General features: G+C 45.1%; 1 protein-coding gene across 1 annotated transcript in view; it reads left to right on the top strand.

Moving 5' to 3' along the window:
• The window catches only part of TMEM35A (transmembrane protein 35A), a 38,630-nt gene extending 33,515 nt beyond the window's left edge, over positions 1-5,115 (top strand). The window contains exon 2 of the mRNA XM_066588464.1: positions 2,013-5,115. Coding sequence (XP_066444561.1) covers positions 2,013-2,381 — 369 coding nt within the window. The 3' untranslated portion in view covers positions 2,382-5,115. The remainder of the gene's footprint in view (positions 1-2,012) is intronic.
• Positions 5,116-19,476: the final 14,361 nt, after the last annotated feature.

Genomic DNA, 19,476 nt, shown 5'->3' with positions numbered 1-19,476 from the left:
CGCAGGCCTTGCTGTGCAATACTGAGGTACTACAACTCCCAGCAAGCATGGAGTTAAATGCACACGGTCACAGGTAGCCCTAAGAAGGACAGTTGAGGTTGTTGTAAACAGGATTCTACACTACTATTGTCCCTGCCTCAGCACCAGTCTCCCTATACTATGTAGTATAGACTGCAGCCTGAGAACGCTATAGCCTGCACGCCCGATATAAAAAAAAAGTGCAAAACTGCTCCCAGCAGCTACAACAGTAATACACTAGGTGAGCTGTGGCCCTGAGAAGGACCGTTGAGGTTCTTGTAGACACTAACACTTTCTCTATAGCAGCAGCACTCTCCCTAATCTCTGCCAGCGTGCGTCTGTGGCGAGCCGCGGGCGGGCCCACTTTATATACTCGGCGGTCACTTGATCTCGCCAGCCACTCAGTGCAGGGGGCTGGGATAGGGCTGGAACGTCACAGGAGGAAGTTGTAATGCTTTCCCTGCATGTCTATTGGCCAGACAATGGCGCAAATCTTTCAGGGAAGGAAATGGAATTGACTCGAACATCGCGTGGTGCTCGTCTCGAGTAACGAGCGTTTCGAGTACCCTAATACTCGAACAAGCATCAAGCTCGGACGAGTACGCTCGCTCATCTCTATATATTTTTAATGTGGTGAAATGTAATAATATACAGATATAAAAATGCTGGGGAACTACCCCTATATACTTAGATCTGGAATGCCAATACAGGGGGATATTAAAGACGGGGGAAAAGGATGAGAACAGTTTAATGTAACAGACTGTCAGAAAATATACTGTAAAAGTGAATTGGATTAGACTTTCTCCAAAACTTCGTTCAAACCAAAAGGTACCAGGGTGTTCCACCCGAAAGATCCGGTACATCTAGTGTGCTTTCAAACGAGAGAAAGATTTCGGGTGTATCTGTTCTAGGAATAACTTTTGGTTAATGTTGCTATTATGTTTTTCCAGAAAATGCCTAGAGACACTATGTTTGGTGTAGCCTCTTATTATATTGAAACAATGATTTGCTATTCTAGATCTGAGGGTGTTCGTAGTGCGGCCCACATAGGGTAGGCCACAGGTATATTCTAGAAGGTAGATCACGAAGTTGGAATTGCAATTTAGGAATTCTTTTAGTCTAATAGATTTGTCTTCCTGATCTAGTTTGATTTGTTTTCTGCCGTTGTATATAACGTGGCAGCATTTACATTGGTTGCTGTTATAAAAATGTTCTTTCAATAGCTTAGAAAAAAGTAGAACTTTCTAGCACAATGCTATGTTTGGAAAAAAAAGAGCATTGCAAACAAAACTTCATCCCAAGCATGGTGGAAGAAGTTTCATGTTTTGGCCCAGCTTTGCTGTCTCAAAGGCCGGATGCCTTGAGGTTAAAAGAAGAATGGCTGCCCTTATATATTATTCTGTATAACATCATTTTTCAGGAAAATGTAAGGGCGGCCATGACCTCAAGCTCAAAAAGCGTTGAGTGATGTAACAAAAGTGACCCAAAGCACTCAAATCAAGTAAAGAATGGTTTAGAAATTTGTGATTTGAAATAGTCAAGGTGGAGTCCTGGCTTTAACCCTATCAATTTGCTGTGGCATGACCTGAGGAGAACTGTGCATGCAAAGCATTCCAGAAATCTTGATAAACTGAAACACATTTGCATATAAATGTTTCAGAGTTCCTCCTCAATGTTGTAAAAATGTTATTTGCAGTTGGAAGAAATATTTAGTGGCAGTGCTGCTGAAGAGAGATTTCGAGATTATGAAATTCAGTGGTTGACTTACTTTTTCTCTGCACAGTGTGAAGGTTTACTGAATAAAAAACATGAACGCTACGCTCTTTGTATGCGACACATTTACTTCGAATGTGTATGTCTATAATTTCACTTGGATAACAATTGGACAATGTTTTATTAATAATCACTGCATAAATCTAGGTAACTTCAAAACTGTGCAAATTGAAATGTTAGCTATTCTGTGTTGTTGACCTCTTTTCTGCTTTTTCTTATAGAAACGGGGATATAAAAGTTATCTGAAAGCACTCCCAGCACTAAAGAAGCTTGGCATTACTTCTGTACTTTTAAGGAAAACCATTGGATCCCTGGAACTTGCCTGTGGAATTGTTCTCACTTTGGTCCCTGGGCGTCCTAGAGATGTTGCCAATTTTGTTCTCCTTCTGCTTGTTCTAATTGTTCTTTTTTTCCACCAGCTTGTGGGTGATCCCTTGAAACGATACGCCCATGCACTTGTTTTTGGTATTCTACTCACTTGTCGCCTGCTTGTTTCACGACAACCTGAAGATGAAGTGCATGACAAGAAGGCAGCATATGATGAAAATGGGACTGTTTCTCGAGCCCCTCCAAAAATGAAGGTGTCTTAATCATTTGATTGATTCTCTTTCTTATAATTAATAAGGATTCCTCAGAGCTGTTTTACAATATTCCATATTTGACCTCACTTTGATTAATTTAGAGTAATCCTGTATTCAGTAACTCAGGAAAGTCTCTGGAAAAATTAGGCTGGGGATATGCTGCATATGAGCAGCTTATTATGAAAACCAGAGCATTGGAACAAACAATATGACATGTTTTGTGAATATGCAAGATTCTGCCAAAAGTAGGCATCTGTAACAGTTTTAGACAGGAGAGTGAATACAAAGTCTTTCTCTCCCCGTTTCCCGCATGTGACATGGGAGCAAACTCAGGAGTAAATGGATAGATCAAGTATTGCAGTATATTTTACTGTATGAGTGAACAAGTGATTGCATTTTCAAGTCCCCTATTTCTAAAATAAACATAATTGGTTTTGACGCATGCATGTCAAAGCTGTTAGAATATCAGCACAGAGAACATCTAAAAAAATAACAAAAGGCATTTTGTTTGTCACCTCTACTTCCAGAAAGAATAAATAGGTTATTCAGCCTTTAAAATTTGATGACCTTTTCTCAAAATAGGCAATCAATATCTCATTGATGACAGTCTTCCAATCAGGATCTATGCCCTTCAGCTGATTGAAGGGACTGTAGCACTGCTACCACCATTGAAGTGAATGTGACAAGCCTGCCATACTTTAACAAACACTATAAATAATATTTTGAGTACAAACATAATCTTGCTCATATATAAACATTGAAGAGGCTACAATGCTTGTAGGAGTACAACAGCCCCTTCAATCAGGTGGTGGTCAGGGATCCTGAGTGGCGGACTACCACCGATCAGAAATTGATGGCCTATCTTGAGTATGTCAACAATTTTTAAATGCTGAATATCACCATTAATTAAAAAATATAAATGTTTGTTGTTCAAAATAGTACTAATAAATACTACAGTTTACCCTTCAGATGACTGGGGAAAGCAATGGCAGTTGCTGGAGTCAGTCATGACTCGGTGCTTGCACCAAGGGACTTTACCTTTACCTACATGTCCTGAAAAGCTTCATGAACAGATAAATAAAAGACATAAGTCATAGAATATGACGTCACAAAGCAAAACTTTCAAAAAGGTTTTTTTTTTTTTCTTTTAACCCCTTCATGACATAGCCTATTTTGGGCTTCAGGACGCAACAATTTTTGGCGGATTTTCTTCTCCATTTATCAAAAGTCATAACTTTATTTTTCCGTCGATGCGGCTGTGTGAGGGCTTGTTTTTTGCGTGGCGAACTGTAGTTTTTATCGGTGCCACTTTTGGGTACATAGACTATATTGTAAAACTTTTATTTTTTTTTATGATAGCAGGGAGAGAAAATGCATCAATTCTGCCATAGATTTTTTTTTTTTTTACAGCGTTAATCATGCAGCATAAATGAGACATTCCATTTTTTCTGCGGGTCGGTACGGTTATAACGATACCAAAATTCTTACATTTTTTTTTAGGTTTTCCCACTTTTCTGCAATAAAAACCCTTTTTTTGGAAATCTTTTTTCTATTCTAAATTTCTGCATTCAAAGTCCTATAACTTTTTTATTTTTCGATGTATGGAGCTCTATGAGGGCTTATTTTTTGCGAGACGAGCTGTAGTTTTTACTGATACCATTTTGGGGTACATACGGCTTTTTTGATCACTTATTGCGTTTTTAGTGAGGCAAAATGCTAAAAATTAGCATTTTGCCTCAGTTTTTTAGCGTTTTTTTTAGCGTTTTTTTTTGCGTGCACAGTCAAAAGCATGTGCAACTTATTGTACGCGTCGTTACGGACGCGACAATACCAAATATGTGGGGTTTAATTTTTTTTTTTTACCTTTTTTTATGCTAATCTGAAAAAAAAGCATAAAAAAGGGTTTTTTTTACATTTTTCTTTTTTTTACATAATTTGTGTCCCTCTGAGGGACTTGCAGCACTGTGCCTATGATCGCTGTCATAAGGCATGGCAGAGCTACTGCTCTGCCATGCCTTATCGCTTATACAGCGATCATAGGCAATACAGGACGCCGGTGTCTGGCGTCCTGTTGCCATGGTGACAGGCCGGGCTCTCGCGATGACATCGCGAGTTCCGGCCGGAGACACAGAGGGAGTCCGCTCCCTCTGTGAACTCTTTCCCTGCCGCGATCTACTTAGATCGCGGCAGGGAAGGGGTTAACAGCGGGGGGCGCATCTCCGATGTCCCCCCGCTGTTGCAGTGGGACGCCGGCTGTGACTGACAGCCGGCTCCCGCTGCGGGATAGCGCGGGATCTTATGTGATCCCGCGCTATCCCCAGGACGTAAGTTTACGTCCTGTTGCGGGAAGTACCAGGCTGCCAGGACGTAAACTTACGCCCTGCAGCGGGAAGGGGTTAAAGTAGTAAAACCATTATGAAAATAAATTTAGTTTTCCTTACGGATCAAAATAATAAAGTTTTGTTATTTATGTTACATGGTGAATGCTGTTAAAAAAAAAAAACAACCCAGAAAACAATGGCACAATTGACCCATTCCACATTAAATGGTGTCCTTAAAAAAAATACAACTTGTCTTGCAAAAACTATGCTGTCATATGGCTATATCGATGGAAAAACAAAAAAGATAATTATATAAATAACAGGATAAAACCATGTTCAGGTTAGTCTATTCCGTTACAGAATTTATGCCAAGTATGGTACCACAGCTAACAGACACATGAAATTAAAAATATTGTGAAACACACACGTGTTGTATGTATGTTTCTGAAGCTTATTTTCTTTAAAATCTTTTACGTTTTCTTCTATTTTCTTCCCTAAAGAAGTTCTACAGTCAAAATTATACAGCAACAGCCCATGCCTTTTAAAAAGTGATGTCCAAATGTTTAAGTATTTTTTGTGATTTATTATTCCTTTATTTCTTTCTAGTTTTCAAGATCACAATTAGACATGAGCGATTAGTAAAATAATCGGTTTGTGTTGGTATAGGGCTGATTTCATGAAAATCATTGTGAATTTAGACAGTTGATTCTAATTCCCATTAGTCAATGAAAGTAAAAAAAATCTAATTTGCCCTCCAGATGGTCCCCAAAGCCCCTCAAAATGCACGAGCACATAGTCACATCTGGGGAATACTGTGCTCATCCCAAAATTTGGTCAAAATAGTGTGCAGTGGTGTAGGGGGTCTATCATAATACAGGGGTGTCACTGAAAACAAAGCCCACATAGGGTCTCCTAGATCAAAAATTGTGTTATGGAAAATAGGTGTACTGCTCGTTTTGAAAGCAATGTAATAAATTTTACAAAAATGCAATACCTGATAAGGTGCAGAGCAGGCAGAATCACCATAAGGCCGGCACAATGGCTGTAGACCCTAACAATATGCAGCAAGCCAGACTATAAACCAGAGGAGCTAAATTGTCTACTGCAGACTTATATGCAGTCACCCACTCAACCCAGCCCAGATTCGGGAGGAGTGACTGCAGACAACCTAATCTGCAATGTGAACGATACCACAGACGCCAGCCAATAGATGGATGCATCCCACAATACAGGATTACAACTCACACTAACATAGCAGTGAGTGGCCCTGTAACTCAAAAGTGGGCCACACTGGCTGACATCTTGAGATCCCCCAGAAGTCTAGAGCAGACTGCATAAAGGAAATATTGATACACATCAATAAAATGCTGGTGTTCGTTTTGAATTTTGGCCAATCAGGTATTACATTTTTGGCCCTTTTCCAGTGAAATATGTTTTTGTGTTCCCTCTCACCTCTGTGATTTTAATAAATTTTACAAGAAGAAATTCTGCAAAGTGAACACAACACTGAAGCATGGGCCTACTCCAAGGAACAGCTGTAAAGCTACCACAAGTTTTGCTTTGCAAACCAACAGGTGTGCTATTTGTTTTAAAAGCAATAACAAAGTTTATGAAGGCCAAATTCCAATAGGCGAACAAAACAGCCAATCATGGGCCTTCTCCAAGGCAGCACCACCAGCAACAGTACCATGAGGGTACAATGTAATCTTTGATATAGATCTATGCTCAGTCATATGGTAGTAAAAATTGCTAGTGGGCTCATGTGAAATTCTTGCCTGGTTCATTTTTATAAATGTCAGATGATTCACACTGTCTGTGCACAGGCGGATGTATCTATCAGTTATCACACTCCCAGTTGTACTGAATATCCTTTCTGATAGCACGCTAGCAGTGGGGCATGCAGTGTCTCTCTAAAGCATGTTATATAAGCTCTAGCCACTCATATAGCTTAAACATATAGAAGTGAAAAGTGCCAATGCCATGCCCAAGTACATCCATGCGGGAGTTTATATATTCTTGGACCATCATGAATAAGTGCTGCTTGCTATTGTCAGTCCTATCTCTGCTTTTGCTTTAGGCTGCAACAGGCTGAAAAAACGATGCCACACCTCTGTTAGACTTCCCCTGCCACTGGTGTGGGCTCCCTGCTTGTGCGCCATGAGCCGCAGAGCTTCAATCCATTGTAGATGCATCCCATGGCCTTGGGGAAATGCTCAAGCTGCTTAACAGTCTGTCCTTATACTGCTGCATTTTAAGGTCTCGCTCCACTATCTTAATGATATTTGTCATTTTGGCCTTGTAGCAGGGATCAAGGAGGATGGACACCCAGTAATGATCTGATGTTTTGATGTGGCTATGTGACTGTCCTTCTGTAAGCACTGTAGTATAAAAGCACTCATATGCCTTAAAGTTCCTAAGGGTTATGGCCCACATTCCTCAGGGTCAGGCCTAAGAGTGTCCACTGGCTGGTTCTGCCAATCATGTAAAATATATGGGCTTAGTAATGGATGGAAGAAACATTGCACAGCCCCCTTCCCTGCCTCTAGCCTTATATTATACCCTCCTCTTTCTTCTCTATACTTCTCCCATGGGTGGAGAAATGTTTTGGAGAAAACTCTCTGCTTTTTTGCCCATAACACCACAGGTAGGGTGACTAAGTAGTGGTGATTGGGACTTTTGGGAGATTGATACCCCACCCCTTCCTCCTCCTGTGACAACAGCATGTCATTGTCCCTGAGGCCCTGTAGCATCTGTTCCACCAGACAGACAACAGGGATACATCATCACGACTGACAATTTTGGTTGCTTCCTCAAAGCAAGTTAAAATATTGCACATATCTTTGATCTGCAGACACTCCACAAGCGTCAAGTTAATGACCTCCTGCCAATGGCATATACCATCTGGTACTCAATAATTGCTCTCTACTGCTGGATTAGCCTCTGCAACATATGAAACATGGATCTTAACCCTGTAGGCACATCAGAGATGAGACAGTTGGGTGGTAGCCCAAACTGTTGTTGCACCTCTGCCAGACGAAAGGTGGCTGTGTGTGAACATATGAAGGGCAAAATCATCAACATTTCTGCGGCCATGAGACCCTAGACCTTTGAGTTTAAAACAGCATTTTGGAGTTTACCACATGCATCGGTATATTGAGGTCAGCTTTTGTCAGATATCTGTGCCAATGTGGAGGGTGTTGGCAGGTTGTATAAAAAGGTGGAAGGAGAGGAGGAGGAGGGGAAATGAGGAGGGAACAAACAATAATGAATTTCACTCAACTCTTGAGAGTACCATGAAACATGGACCACCACTTTCATCTTCATGTCCCACCTGCAGGGCATTGACACAATATGTTGTTAAAGAGGTTGTCATCACTTCTGCTTGCCCAATACAATGCACTTCAGCTCAGTGTTCTACGCATGTGCTGGGAAGCATCTGCAGCTGCTGTCAAGCTCTGGTCCGCCTGCAGGGGACCTGCGGCTGCTGGATCAGGTAAGAATCTGGGGGGGGAGGAGGGTGCGGGTCCAGGCTGTCAAAAGTTGCGAGTTGCGGGGGGCTGCGGGTCCGGGCCATTAGAAGTCGTGGGGGGTGTGGCCTTGTGCGGGTCCGGGCTGTCAGAAGTTGTGGGGGGAGGGATTGCGGGTCAGGGCTGTCAGAGGTTGCGGGGGGGGGGGGGGGGGGGAGGGGTTTGCGGGTCTGGGCTGTCAGAAGTTGCGGGGGGTGCGGCTGCTAGTAATCGCAGGTGCGGGCACCGAGAGGTCACTAGTCAGGGTGGCGGTGCGGATGCCAAGATATCACGGTGGAGCGTGCCGTCACGTAGACGTGTCGCCGTGGGGCGTGCCGTCACGTAGACGTGTCGCCGTGGGGCGTGCCGTCACGTAGACGTGTCGCCGTGGGGCGTGCCGTCACGTAGACGTGTCGCCGTGGGGCGTGCCGTCACGTAGACGTGTCGCCGTGGGGCGTGCCGTCACGTAGACGTGTCGCCGTGGGGCGTGCCGTCACGTAGACGTGTCGCCGTGGGGCGTGCCGTCACGTAGACGTGTCGCCGTGGGGCGTGCCGTCACGTAGACGTGTCGCTGTTAGGTGCTGTCACAGACTTCTTGTGAAGGTGGTGGGACTGTCATATAGACTTGTCGCTGTTGGGTGCTGTCACATAGACTTCTTGTGGGGGTGCTGTCACATAGACTTGTCGCTGTTGGGTGCCGTCACATAGACTTCTTGTGGAGGTAGTGGTGCTGTCACATAGACTTCTTGTGGAGGTAGTGGTGCTGTCACATAGACTTGTCGCCGGGGAAAGAGTGGTGTGGGGGGTGTCACAGTAATTTGTCGCTTTGGGGTGGGAGGGGGGCTGTGACAGTAATTTATCCCAGGGTGTAATCCTGCCTGTGCAGGGAGGGGAGGAGGTGAGCTGTGTCTATTGTGAATGGTGGTCCTGGGGGGGGGGGGGGGGGGGAGAGACTGTGGTGGGGTCACTGTGCAAGAGTGCACTGTGGTGGGGGCACTGTGGAGGGGCATGTGTGTGGTGGAGGCACTGAGGGGGTGTACTGTGGAGGGCACTGTGGGGGGTGCACTGTCAGGTGTGTGTGTGTGGCTACTTTCACTTTCAATAGCAGAGGATCGCGATCCTCTGCTATTGAAAGTGCTGCTAGAGACCACGATCTCCTGCTACTGCTCTGACATTCATATATGCAGAAAGTGTCTCACCTTAGTTTTGCTTGCTGATCCGTCTATTCATATATGGAAGTGAATTATACTCACGTCCCAGATACCACTCGGTCCAATGGTTTACTTTTAGCAGAAAAAATAGTAGATACATGGAAGTATGGACTTTTGAAGTATAATTCTTGCTTTATTAAATCTTCATGCTTTAAAATGTCAGGCACATAACAGAAGACTGCATTTCAGCTTTACAGCCTTGTTCACCTCACTACTACATGTTATAGCCTGTTTTTATAGACCTTTAAAAACAATTGACACTAATTAAAACGCACCTGAACATTTAACCCCCTCCTACCCGCCTTTCTGTGCTTGTTCCCTTCCATTAGAACATGCACTTGCATATGCTCCATATTATAGAAGACCTTTAGGCTGCATTCCCACGAACGTACTGTATATCGGCTCGGTTTTCACACCGAGCCAATATACGTCGTCCTCATGTGCGGGGGGGGGGGGGGGTGGAGGATGGAAGAGCCAGGAGCAGGAACAGAGCTCCCGTCCCCTCTCTGCCTCCTCGCCGCCCCTCTGCACTGCTTGCAATGAAAGGAGGCGGGACATGGGCGGGGCTAAGTGTCCAGGATTTAGCCCCACCCCTGCCCCGCCTCTCCCCATTGCAAATAGTGCAGAGGGGCGGAGAGGAGGCAGAGAGGGGGTGGGAGCTCAGTTCCTGCTCCTGGCTCTTCCTTCTCCCCCCCCCCCCCCCGGTACATGAGCACGACGTATATCTGCTCAGCGTGAAAACGGATATACGTTCGTGTGAATGCACCCTAACTGCATTAAACAAACCCAATGTAACATATTTGGTGAGATCTCCGCATCTCTTTCTCAGTCCTCATAAATTTCTGTGCTACCTATTATAATTAGCTTGTGGTTTGTCAATCAGTCACCATATGCATGGAAACACTTATAGCCGGCCGCCGGCTTTTCTCAGAGCTCTTTGCTGATGTATTCTTTCTATTGCAATGTGTCATACATATTGTGCTTTTCACCTTATTGTACTATATTCAGTTAAAATGTAGTTTTATGCATTTTTATGTCTTCTACTATTAACCATTTCGATGCCTCCGCGTGCGCTGTCAGTTTCATTCAGTTTCGTTTTGTTTAATGCAATTATATTGCCGCATGCGATTTTACTAGGGGGGTAAAAAGCTACAAAAAACAACAATATAACAATGACTATAAAATTAAAGTTCCTAAAAATGAATAGAATTGTGCATAACCACGGAATAAATTAAAAATAGAAAGAATATGAAATAAATACATTATGGTAATATAATTAAGGGTTATTACTAGAGATGAGCGAGCGTACTCGTCCGAGCTTGATGCTCGTTCGAGTATTAGGGTGTTCGAGATGCTCGTTACTCGAGACGAGCACCACGCGATGTTCGAGTTACTTTCACTTTCATCTCTGAGACATTTGCGCGCTTTTTTGGCCAATAGAAAGACATGGAAGGCATTACAACTTCCTCCTGTGACGTTCCAGCCCTATACCACCCCCCTGCAGTGAGTGGCTGGGGAGATCAGGTGACACCCGAGTATTAAAATCTGCCCCGCCCGCGGCTCACCACAGATGCATTTTGACATAGATCAGGGAAAGTGCTGCTGATGCTGCTGCTGCTATAGGGAGAGTGTTAGGTGTTATTTTAGTCTTCAAGAACCCCAACGGTCCTTCTTAGGGCCACATCTGACCGTGTGCAGTACTGTTGAGGCTGCTTTTAGCAGTGTTGCACAATTTTTTTTTTTTGGTATATCGGGCGTGCAGACCATTGCGTCCTCAGTCTGCAGTCAATGTACAGAGTATAGGGGCAGTACTGGTGAGGCAGGGACAGTGGGAAAGGTGAAAGAGATATACTGTCTATATAGGCAGTGGGCTTTTTCAAAAAAATTGGGGAAAAATACTATATTTGGGCTGCCTGTGACCGTCTTCAGTGTACTGCGTGTCTGCTGGGGGTAGTAGTCCTAATTAATACGCAGCTAAGCGTTACAGCAGGCTTGCGCAAAATTGTTTCCTGGCTCTGCTGTGCCCGTTACATCACCGCCGTCATAGCGCCAGAGTGAAACAGTATACATAATATACGCTGCATACAGTATCTGTCTGGTGTTTCAGCCCACCATTTAAAAAAATTGAAGCAAAATAGTTAAGGCCTACCACTGCCCCTTGGCCACTTGACTGCTTCTGCGCTGTGAATTCCACTAGCTCAGTCATACGCACCTACGTCTCACTACAGGTGTGCGCAAAATTGTTTCCTGGCTCTGCTGTGCGTTCCGTCAGCAAAGTCAGCCTCCAACCACAGGCCAATAAGCGGCACATTTAATTACAGCGTTCTGTTTCTGCTCTACTCGTAATACACCATGCTGAGGGGTAGGGGTAGGCCTAGAGGACGTGGACGCGGGCGAGGACGCGGAGGCCCAAGCCAGGGTGTGGACACAGGCCGAGCTCCTGATCCAGGTGTATCGCAGCCGGCTGCTGCGGGATTAGGAGAGAGGCAGGTTTTAGGGGTTCCCAGATTCATCTCACAATTAATGGGTCCACGCGGTAGACCTTTATTAGAAAATGAGCAGTGTGAGCAGGTCCTGTCGTGGATGGCAGAAAGTGCATCCAGCAATCTATCGACCACCCACTCTTCTACGCCGTCCACAGCTGCAACTCTGAATCCTCTGGCTGCTGCTCCTCCTTCCTCCCAGCCTCCTCACTCCATTACAATGACACATTCTGAGGAGCAGGCAGACTCCCAGGAACTGTTCTCGGGCCCCTGCCCAGATTGGGCAGCAATGATTCCTCTCCCACCAGAGGAGTTTATCGTGACCGATGCCCAACCTTTGGAAAGTTCCCGGGGTCCGGGGGATGAGGCTGGGGACTTCCGGCAACTGTCTCAAGAGCTTTCAGTGGTTGAGGAGGATGATGACGATGAGACACAGTTGTCTATCAGTGAGGTAGTAGTAAGGCCGTAAGTCCGAGGGAGGAGCGCACAGAGGATTCGGAGGAAGAGCAGCTGGACGATGAGGTGACTGTCTATAAATTAAAAACCCCGGTCAGGTTGGGGCATACAGTGTGGGCCGAAGCCCACCTGCATGTAATCTGACGTTAGCTTTGCTGTCCAGGGCACTGCAATGGGATATATTTATGTACCGCTGGTGGCTTCCTGGGACCCACCCATGCTGTCGGTCCACACGGAGTTGTAACTGCATGTGTCCACTTCTAAAGAACCCCAGTCTGACTGGGGCATGCAGTGTGGGCCGAAGCCCACCTGCAATAAACCTGACGTTACCTTAGCTGTGCTGGGCACTGCAATGTAACCCAGGAGAAGTGGCAGCGGAGTGTAATGCAGGCAGTGATTGTGCTTTGTTGCAGGTAGTCTGGTGCTTAGCTAAGGTATGCCTTGCTAATGAGGGTTTTTCAGAAGTAAAAATTGTTGGGAGGGTGGGGGGCACTCTTGCCGCTATTGTGGCTTAATAGTGGGACCTGGGAACTTGAGATGCAGCCCAACATGTAGCCCCTCGCCTGCCCTATCCGTTTCTGTGTCGTTCCCATCACTTTCTTGAATTTCCCAGATTTTCACAAATGAAAACCTTAGCGAGCATCGACGATATACAAAAATGCCCGAGTCGCCCATTGACTTCAATGGGGTTCGTTACTCGAAACGAACCCTCGAGCATTGCGAAAAGTTTGTCTCGAGTAACGAGCACCTGAGCATTTTGGTGCTCGCTCATCTCTAATTATTGCTAATTGAATAATAGTATATGCTTTGTCCAAGCAATGTCATACACTTAAGGCTGCATTCCCACGAACGTCCTCATGTGCAGGGGGGGAGGATGGAAGAGCCAGGAGCAGGAACTGAGCTCCCGTCCCCTCTCTGCCTCTTCTCCGCCCCTCTGCACTATTTGCAATGAAAGTAGGTGGGACGGGGGCGGGGCTAATTCTTGAAACGTAACCCTGCCCTGTCCCGCCTCTCCCTACTGCAAATAGTGCAGAGGGGGTGGAGAGGAGGCAGAGAGGGGGCGGGAGCTCAGTTCCTGCTCCTGGCTCTTCCATCCTCCCCCCCCCCCCCTGCACATGAGGACGACGTATATCGGCTCGGTGTGAAAACCGAGCCGATATACGTTCGTGGGAATGCAGCCTAAAGGTCTTCTATAATATGGAGCATATGCAAGTGCATGTTCTAATGGAAGGGAACAAGCACAGAAAGCTGGGTGGAAGGGGGTTAAATGTTCAGGTGTGTTTTAATTAGTGTCAATTGTTTTTAAAGATCTATAAAAGCAAGCTATAATATGTAGTAGTGAGGTGAACAAGGCTGTAAAGCTGAAACGCGGTCTTCTGTTATGTGCCTGACATTTTAAAGCATGAAGATTTGATAATGCAAGAATTCTACTTTAAAAGTCCATACTTCCATGTATCTTCTATTTTTAGTGCTGTGACAGCTGTAGCAGGAGATTCCTTCATCTCCCCAGCATGTCCCCTCATTACTGGACACTGGGACACTGTTGTCAGCCGGCCAGCTCCATTCAAAACCGTGAAGCCCGCGTCTCCATTATGACGCTGGTCCTCCAGTCATGTGACCGGCATCATCGGGAGTGCGCACGTTGGGGAGAGAGAGGAAGCAGTGCATCATGGGAACTACCCAGCGGCGCCATCTTTGAAAAATTCTTCAGGCCAGCTTTATAAGGGGAAGAAAAGGAATAAAAAGGTCAGCAAAATATCGTTTTTTTATGAGTAAAGCTGTAGTGTGTGATGCTTCTACTCCACAGGGCATTCATGGGGGGGGGGAATCTGTTTGGGCGGCTGGACAACCCCTTTTATGGATATGTAACACTCCTGGCAATGCTTGCTGGACCATGTTTCCATGGTCAGGTGCTCCTTGCCACAGAGTTCTTCAACACTAGGGACATGTTATCACTCACATAGCATGCAGGACAGAAATGGCATTTTGGGCAAAGAAATGGTGGTTGGGCATCTGGTACTCTGGATTAGCATGGAGCATCACATTGCAAAGGGTGTCTGTTCACTAGCCTGAAGTGTAGCATTTCTTTCATAAGCAGCTGTGCAATGCTTGTGTTCAGGTTCTGTGCTCATGGCTGGTTGGGGGTATATTTTTTATTCATGTTCCCATAGCTAGGTGATGCGACAAGCTTGAATATGAGGTATATATCAATGTCAGTGAAGGTGGTATTGGTAGTGGCGGCTCAACTTCTGCTCTCCATTTCCCACTGCTGTCTCTGAAGCCTACAGACTTATTGTCAGTTATGTATGAGAGCCTTGAAGTAGGCATGCTTTCTTCATGTTTCCTTTTTATTCATTTTTTTAATGTGGTATTTTATTTGCTTCTAAGTATAGTTTTATGCAACGCATCTGTTAATTTTGTAGTTTGAATAAAACCACTGCTAGCTGCATATGGGCTTCAAATAATTCACAGTGACTGGACTGACAATTTTTGACATCTGAGACCACTGACACACACAGTGTGTATTTGCTGTTTCACTGTTTGGTATTCTTTTTGTTTTATATTAACGAAAAAAACACTACCAGCTAAATAAGCCACAATCCCTCTGAGGCACAATATGCAAGAACAGAAGGCCAGAGAGTATAGCTTGTATCTTTGTGAGCTGTGCCTGTCTGGCAGAGTGAAATTGAATTCACCAAATCCCACTGCTAGCTACGTAAGGTCTGCAGATAATTTGTAGTGGCCAAACTGGCAACTTTGAACAATGTCTTAGGTCACAAAACAGAACTGCAATATTCTCCACACCAAAGCGTATTTGTCCATATACTGCAACAGCAGAAATATCCCTTCTCCCAATGTACAGACCATGTATTGTATAGGCATACACAACTTTCTCTGCTTCCTCCACCAGAGCCCCATTTAAATTTTCTGCCAGTATACAAGCTTTCACACCACAACAATATAGCCTCTGTAGAATATATGGCCCCATTAATAGACCTCATGTTATATATAATCATGATTCAGCTTCTCTGTTTTGTACTCAACTATAAAATGGCCGCTGGTTACATTACGTCTAAATTATATATGGCTAGGTCATGTGATGCAGGCGTCCAATGAAACTGCTGGCCATGTGAAAGATGGGGGACACATTTGGTGACATTAAGGCCGGCTTCACACGAGCGTGACGGGCTCCGCTGCGGAATATTCCACAGTGAAGCCCGTCACGGCGCCCCCCAGAGACCCCATACTTACCAGTGGAAGATAGCGTGAAGACGCTTCCCCGCCCACCGCCGTCGCGTCATGTGACACGCCCACCGCGTCACATGACGCGGCGGCCGCGTCACGTGATGCGCTGGCCGCGTCATATGACGCACCTGCCGCGTCATATGACGCAGCAGCGGTAGGTGGGGAAGCGTTTTCACGCTATCTTCCGCTGTTTACAGCGGGAGATAGCGTGAACGGACAGCTTCCATTGATTGCAATGGAAGCCGTCAGCGCGTACACCCGCGGCAAATAGAGCATGCTGCGGGTGAGGACGGGAGATTTCACGGTGCGAAATTCCGCGGTGGAATTCCGCATCGTGAGCATTGTGCTATTAGGTTCAATAGAACCTAATAGCATGGGGCAACGCAGCGGATTTTTGCCGCGAATTTACGCGGCGTAAATCCGTTCGTGGGAAGGAGGCCTAAGGTGATCTGTACAGTGCCGCAGAACATGCTGATAGTTCAATGAGATGCCATGCAGAGACGGTCATAATAACTTGTAAGAAAAACATACACATACCACACAATCAAGTCTGTCATTATGTGTATGGAGTCTTTAGTGCCTTCAAAAGACTAAGGCCCAATGCCCACGGACAGATTATTGCTGCAGAATTCGCTACCAGACGCCCGCCGCAAATTCTGCACCAATGTCTATCCATAGACATGCAATGTTAAATGATTCTCCCCTGCCCACGAGCAGAAATCAACTGTGATTTTCCGCTTGCGGGGGAGAATAACAGTATGTTCTATTTTGGGAGCACTGTGGAAGTATTGCGGGAATCCGCATCACAGCCCAGCTTTGGTGCATCATGCACTGCCAGGTTGCCGGCCGAGACACTCACAGCAAATCCAGACAGATGAGTATGAGTCTCTGAGGGGCACTGTGTCTGATTCCACTACGATATTTCACAGTCAGAATCTAACCTGGCCGTGAGCATGAGGCCTAATGTCAGCTTTCGCACCTGTGATAGGACTCAGTTCAGTGTTTATGTCCCTGTGCTCCTTTTTTGGAGAAAAGAAACTGTAATAAAAGTTAAAAAAAGGGATTCATTTTCCCCATTGATTTCAATGAGGTTTCAAAAAGACGAAGACGGAAAGGCTGCTCCTTGCTTCCATTCTGCCAGGTTTCCATTTTTTTGGATAGAAAATAACGCTGAAGATAGATTAAAGGATTTTACGTTTTTTATAGCATAAACAGAACAGAGACGGAAACCCTGAACTGCACCCTAACTCAGGTATGAAGTAACCTTACACTGACTATGTGCTGGGTATAAGGGAATGCATTGTCATTTTAAAGCACTAAGACCCATAACATTTATGGCATATACATGTGGTGCGATGGGCATCCCCTACAACTGGTGATAGAAACTAGTCAAGATCCAGAATGAACACCGGCAATTTGTGTTCACGTCCTCCAGCCTCATACCAGCTTTCTTTTATACATTACCAAAAGGTACAAGTCGCTAAAGCCTGCAGTAACACAAGTAGTGGTATGTATTAACCCGTTAGGACCAGGCACTGTAAATTTACGGTGCCCGGTCCTCGGCTTAAGGGGTATTTCAGACGACCATATATCGGCTCGGTTTTCATGCCGAGCCGATATACGGTGTCGTTGTCTGCAGGGGAAGGAGGAGGGAAGAGCCAGGAACAGGAACTGAGCTCCCGCCCCCTCTCCGCCCCTCTCCACTATTTTCAATAGGAGGGGGCGAGACGGGGCGGAGCTAAGTACCGGCACTTAGCTCTGCACCGTCCCACCCCTCCCATTGCAGATAGTGGAGAGGGGGCTGGAGCTAGGTTCCTGCTCCTGGCTCTTCCATCCTCCTCCCCCTGCAGACAAGGTCAACGATATACGGTCGGTTGAAATAGCCCTAAAGCTTAGCCGTATGAAAAATTACAGCGGTGCTTTAAGCCTCCTGTCTCTGCAATCAATCAGAGGCAGGAAGAGTTATCAGCTGTTAGTGACAGCTGATAACCCTGAGGAGAAGGCAGGAGGTTTTTTTTCCTACCTTCTGCTTCCCCGAGTACACAGCGCTGTGTACTAGAAAGTGAAAGCGGAAGTATAACTTCACGTGACTGCCGGGCTTCCCTGCTCCAGCAGTGCTGGGAGGGTCATACTAGACCCTGGCCAGCACTTCCAGTGATTAATGTCACTGCAGGGGTTGTTTTCCCCTGTAACTGGGGCTCCTATGGATGCCCCAGCTACAGTGGAGAAAAAAATAAATAAATATATATATATATATATATATATATATATATATATATATATATATATATGACTGTCCCACAGGAGGTCTTCTATGAGGTCATGGGGGAGATAGATAGTAAAAAACAGAAGTACATACACACGTAAACAAAATTCCAGAATAAAATAATTTATATATAAGAAAGAAAATAGCCCAAAACCGACGACAACCAAAAATTGTCCGAAACTAAATGAGGAACCCGTCCCCATGCTATATTTTAGTGTTAATATACTAATTAAAAAAATAACTAGAAATGTAAAAAAAATCATTTTTTTAGCTTTTTACCCCCAATAAAACTGAAAAGCAGGAAAAAAAGTAAGTGAAAAAGATCTTTAAAAAATAGACCTATTTGTCACAGGAAAAAAAAACCTGCAGTAAAAGTAATTTTGATAGCTAAAGGGAAAAAAAATAGGGCAGTAAAACCACCACATGGGTAAAATCCCTAAAAAGTTTCTGGTCCTTAAGGTATAAAGCAGCCTGGTCCCTAAGGGGTTAAAAAGGATGACCCATGACTACAGTGCGGACAATGGCATCTCCACGGAGGGGAGCGCAGATCAGCTGCATGTGCACATGGATGTACATACCCCACATGCAACAAAGCGCTAGTACTTCTGGGCATGCTACAAATGCCTCATGCATGACAAAGACTCGCCTCTTCCCAGAGGAGGGTAACACTGCCTGCACATACACATGTCATTACTCAAAACTAGAGAAAAAATTCTGAAGGAAAGTAGAGGAGCAAGAGACACCGATCACAAACTAAAATGTTTCTACACAAATGCCCAGCACATGGGAAACAAACAAGAAGGATTGGAGCTCCTAACAAAGGAAGAGATATATCATGTCATAGGCATCATGGAAACTTGGTGGAATGATACATATGTCTGGAATACAAGGCTTGATACAACTTATTTATAAGAAACCTACCAAAAAAGGGGAGGAGGTATTCTGTTGTATGTTAGGAAAACCTTCACCACCACCGAGATTCAAGCTTCAGAGCATGGTAGTTCTGTAGGAACTGTTTGGGTAAGAATACAAGGGGAGGACAACAGAAAGGACACTATTGTAGGCATTTACTATAGGCCAACTGGACAAGCAGAAGATAGATTTTACCTATTTAACCCTTTCCAATCCACTGTCTGACGTCTAAAGACATTATGATTTAAGGCTGTACAGCTCGGATGTTGGAAGACGCCCGTCAGGGTTCTTTTACTGTATATTGCCAGCCTCTCTGCTGTTGGAAGCCTATCCAACGTGTCACCTCATGCAGTACTGGCTTTAGCCAGCATATAGCGCCATTGTATAACAGCAGAAACGAAGTAAGCCCCCTAGGAAAACCAGGATACAAATTGGATTGGAAAGGGTTAAACATTTGTTGGGAGTCTCTCTTGGGTGAAAGTAATGGGTCCAACACATTATCTGCTCTTGCTGACAACTTTATCTTCCAGATGGTAGAAGAGAAAACAAGGGGATCTGCTATCCTGGACCTAATTCTTACCAACACGGAGGAAATGGTTGAGGAAGTAGGAGTGGCTGGGACCTTAGGAGGCAGCGATCATTCTATCAGACACTGAGACAGAATGAATTGTCCTGGTTTGGCCACTCTAATTTCTTCATAGTA

This window comes from Eleutherodactylus coqui, unplaced genomic scaffold (assembly GCF_035609145.1).
Source record: "Eleutherodactylus coqui strain aEleCoq1 unplaced genomic scaffold, aEleCoq1.hap1 HAP1_SCAFFOLD_82, whole genome shotgun sequence".
NCBI classification, from domain to species: Eukaryota; Metazoa; Chordata; class Amphibia; order Anura; family Eleutherodactylidae; genus Eleutherodactylus; species Eleutherodactylus coqui.
The sequence above is the reverse complement of the archived record's forward strand: the minus strand, read 5'-3'. Positions and strand labels throughout refer to the sequence as shown.